Below are 4,072 nucleotides of genomic sequence, written 5' to 3' on the forward strand. Positions count from 1 at the left end.
ATACGTTTCTGCGGCAACGGCCAAGTTGTGGAGCCCCAGCCAGCACCCCGGTTTCTACTGAGGAATCACCGAGCGGGGGTGGAACGGAGCTCAGCGCCGGCGTGAATGCAAAACAACTCTCCTCTCCGCCGCCGACCGAGGTGTTCCTCCCGTTAAATGGGAAATTCGGTTCGACGGGCAGAATGTAAAGCACCGTCTGAAGGAGGATGGGGAAACGAGGCTTCTCTGCGGCGGCGTTGCTCATGCTGGGCTGTCTCACGGTATCCGTCAATGCCGGTGAGTTTACATGCTGCGCTGATGATGCCAATTATTCACATCACAGCCAGGCGATGTCAACTCATAGGTTGATCAATAACGTGTGCTTTGTATGCTTTTTCCATTCCTTTCCTTTACGTAAGATGAACGGATCCATGCGAAATAATGATTAACCCCCTGTAAAGCAGCACAGTGTGAATTCTCTTGAGGATGACATGCAGGAATAGATCAATCACCCGCTAGGTAATCAACAGCAGGCTACCGTGGACGGTCTTCACAACCACTTGACATCATAACAGAATGTAAGAGCACTTTAGGGACAGAGGTAAGATTGTGGGGCTTAAGCTTGACCTGTTTAGTAACCCAAATGGTCGTTACAACAGTCCCATTGCTGTCACACATTGTCAACCATTGTCTGGCTATGGAGCCTAAGACAATACATATACTATAGTGAATTATTATAGACTTCCACCCATCTTTGTTCAAGATGTTTTGATTTGTGGCTCGTGGAATGGTTCAGCAATTAATTTAGAGTATCCAAGATGTGCAAGTATGCATGCCGCCGCTGTAACCTAAATCCAGTTAGAAATCCAGAAACAACCTATGTGGAAGCTGCTCATAATGTCATTAACAAATACAGTACATCCAGAACATGAAAGCTTGTGCTTTCAGAAGTGTTCGGCTGAGTGTGATGTCTTTAAACAATGGTCTCCTACAATAATAAAGAAATAAACTGATCAAGAGGGCTGACAATGAGTTTGTGACCTGTGTGTGTGTGTGTGTGTGTGTGTGTGTGTGTGTGTGTGTGCGTGTGTGTGGAGGAGGGGGCGTTTTCCTTGCGTATCTCTACAGTATACATACCTACAACATACTTGAGTAACCACAAGGGCAATTCATCATAATCACGGGAAACTTTTCTCAGTGTTTTCTTTAGCTTATTAATTCCACATTCTGCTTTGTCAGCAAGTGAGGCAGCAGTCCCACACACCCAGGTCTCTAAGCCTTCAACCCAGGGGAGACAGACAGAGGTTGCGTCCCAATAGTCTGTAATGTCCTCCTACCTGTGTCTCCTGTGCTCCAGCTGCACTGGTAAATGGACTGCACTTATATACACTCACCGGCCACTTCATTAGGTACACCTTTTCAACTGCTTGTTAACGCAAATATCTAATCAGCCAATCAACTCAATGCATTTAGGCATGTAGACATGGTCAAGACGATCTGCTGAAGTTCAAACCAAGCACCAGAATGGGAAGGAAAGGTGCATTAAGTGACTTTGAACGTGGCATGGTTGTTGATGCCAGACAGGCTATTTTGAGTATTTCAATAAGTGCTGATCTACTGGGATTTTCCTGCACAACCATCTTTAGGATTTACAGAGAATGGTCAGAAAAAGAGAAAATATCCAGTGAGCGGCAGTTCTCAAAATGGTGATGGTGGTGTAATGGTAATGTGTAATGGTGTGGGGTGTGTAATGGTGTGGGGGATATTTTCTTGGCACACATTTTCAGCAACTGCTTGATGCTATAATGTCAATATGGACCAACATTTCTGAGGAATGTTTCCAGCAGCTTGTTGAATGTATGCCACGAAGAATTAAGGCAGTTCTGAAGGCAAAAGAGGGGGTCCAACCCAGTCCTAGCAAGGTGTACCTAATAAAGTGTCCAATGATTGTATAGCGCCTTATTCCAAAGCGAATGTAAAAGCACAAGGAGTCCATCATGTTTCTTTTAACCTGTCCTTTGTTTTTCAGATTAGTGCAGATCAGTGCAAAGGAGGAGGTTACTGTAAAAAGCCACTTCAGATGATTGAGATGTTCTTTAAAGCCTTACCGTTGTAACATAATAGCTTTGATGTAAGATTCAACTTAACACCTCTAACATATCCTAAAAGGTACAATAACTAGACATGTTTCTTGCGGTCCTCTGTGACTCAGTTGGTAGAGCATGGTGCTAACAACGCTTAGGTTGGCTGTTTGATTCCCGCTGGGCTCATGTATACTGAAAAATGTATGCACTCACTGAAATGTAGGTCATGTTGGATAAAAACATCAGCTAAATGGCATATATTATTATAATATGATGTTATTAACCTCCCGCCTGATATGTCCTGGCTGGCAGACCAGTGGTGATGTAGGGAAGAACACAGAGGCATATTGCATAAAGCACAGCCATAGGGGACCGTTTGACACAGCTTCTTTGTATCTTTGCAGGTTAGTGTGTGTGTGTGTGTGTGTGTGTGAGACAGAGAGTGTGTGTCTCCTCTTAACAAGGCCACTCACCCAGTCTGCCTGCCTGTGTGAGCCCTGGGGAAGCATTAGAATAAAAACCAGCTAACACTGAAACACACACTGAAAGAGCTTAGGCAGCAGATAACTCTACAGTAGTCGAGTGGTTTGCCCCTCACTAATCGTATCACAAACGTGTTTTCTTGTGCCTTGCTGCCAAACACACACATACACATAGACAGACACAGGCACACACACGGAAAACGTACACATGCACAGGCTCCCAGGCACACACACACACACACACACACACACACACACAAACACACACACACACACACACACACACACACACACACACACACACACACACACAGAGAGCCCTAGGGAGTCTCAGGGAGAGTTAATTCCCATAAAATCATTCCTCAAATCAGATCTCACCAAAACTGTTGCAGTGGTTCCACCGCCAGTCTCTGATGATGCGGTTAGTATTGAGTTGTAAGCGAGGCAGTGTCCCCTGATATTATTTCTTTATTGACTCTAAAGTAGAAACAAATCTCATCAGAATCACTGACATGCTGGAAGAGTAGAGAGCAATCTGGTGGAATGAAAGTTCAGATCACTGCGGAGGGGACAAATGTCTGTTCTTCATCAGACGGCAATAGTCTTTGTTTTAGCCTACATACGTGTGTGTGTGTGTGTTTGTGTGTGTGTGTGTGTGTGTTTGTGTGTGTGTGTTAGGTTTGTGTGACATCAACATTTTCTTGTTGCTGAAGCATGGATGAGACATGCCAGTGTGAGCGATAATAAGTGTAAGGCTGATGTTGTCACTAGGCTGGTGAAACGTGTTTTCATTACATTACATTTACATGTTTGCCATTTAGCAGACGCCTTTATACAAAGTGACTCACAGCAAATACGTTTATCTAAGTAAGTGAATCGTCTATCCATCAGTCCTCGTAACACAAAGTAATCTACAGTATGCTAGGACCAGGGGCCATTGGCAGTCATGCTAGAAGAAGGGAAAATTCATTTTTATTTTTTAAAAATTTTTCATAGTAGAGGAACTGTATAGAGGTGTAGAGGGGATGAGGAGGTCTTTAGGAGGGACAGCTAAGAGGTAGCCTGAAGAGGTGGGTGTTCAGTCTCTGGCAGAAGATAGGTAGTGACTCTGCAGTCCTGACAACAGTGGTCAGCTCGTTCCACCACCGGGGCACTAGGACAGTGAAAAGTCCTGACCGAGTAGCACGACTTCTGCATCCCCGTAGAGGCGGCGTTGCCAGGCGGCCAGCCGAGGTGGAAGAGCGGACTGACCAGGCAGGGGTTTGGGGGCTGACCATCGCTTGCAAGTAGGGAGGGGCTGTTCCCTTTGCCACCATGACATGTACTTTGTGGGACAGTTATGCTCATGAAGTATCTTGAGTATTAAGCACATTTACAAACTGTTATATGCTCCATATCATGATAATATGTGTGTGTGTGTGTCCTCAAATCAGGCCTTTTTCTGGCCTTCTCACAACTCCCTAACCCATCCTGACAGAAAGGAGCAACGCCACAACACACACACACAAACACACACACACACCACAC

At 45.1% G+C, this 4,072-nt stretch overlaps 1 protein-coding gene across 1 annotated transcript in view; it reads left to right on the forward strand.

Annotated features, from left to right (window-relative positions):
• Positions 1-206: 206 nt before the first annotated feature.
• Positions 207-4,072, forward strand: part of fndc5b (fibronectin type III domain containing 5b) — a gene marked incomplete at both ends in the record, with an annotated part of 11,693 nt that continues 7,827 nt past the window's right edge. Inside the window, one exon of the mRNA XM_080530693.1 lies at positions 207-276. Within this exon, the coding sequence (XP_080386819.1) occupies positions 207-276 (70 nt within the window). The remainder of the gene's footprint in view (positions 277-4,072) is intronic.

The sequence above is a fragment of the Nansenia antarctica genome, assembly GCF_963989245.1.
Source record: "Nansenia antarctica genome assembly, chromosome: 5".
In the NCBI taxonomy this organism is placed as follows: domain Eukaryota; kingdom Metazoa; phylum Chordata; class Actinopteri; order Argentiniformes; family Microstomatidae; genus Nansenia; species Nansenia antarctica.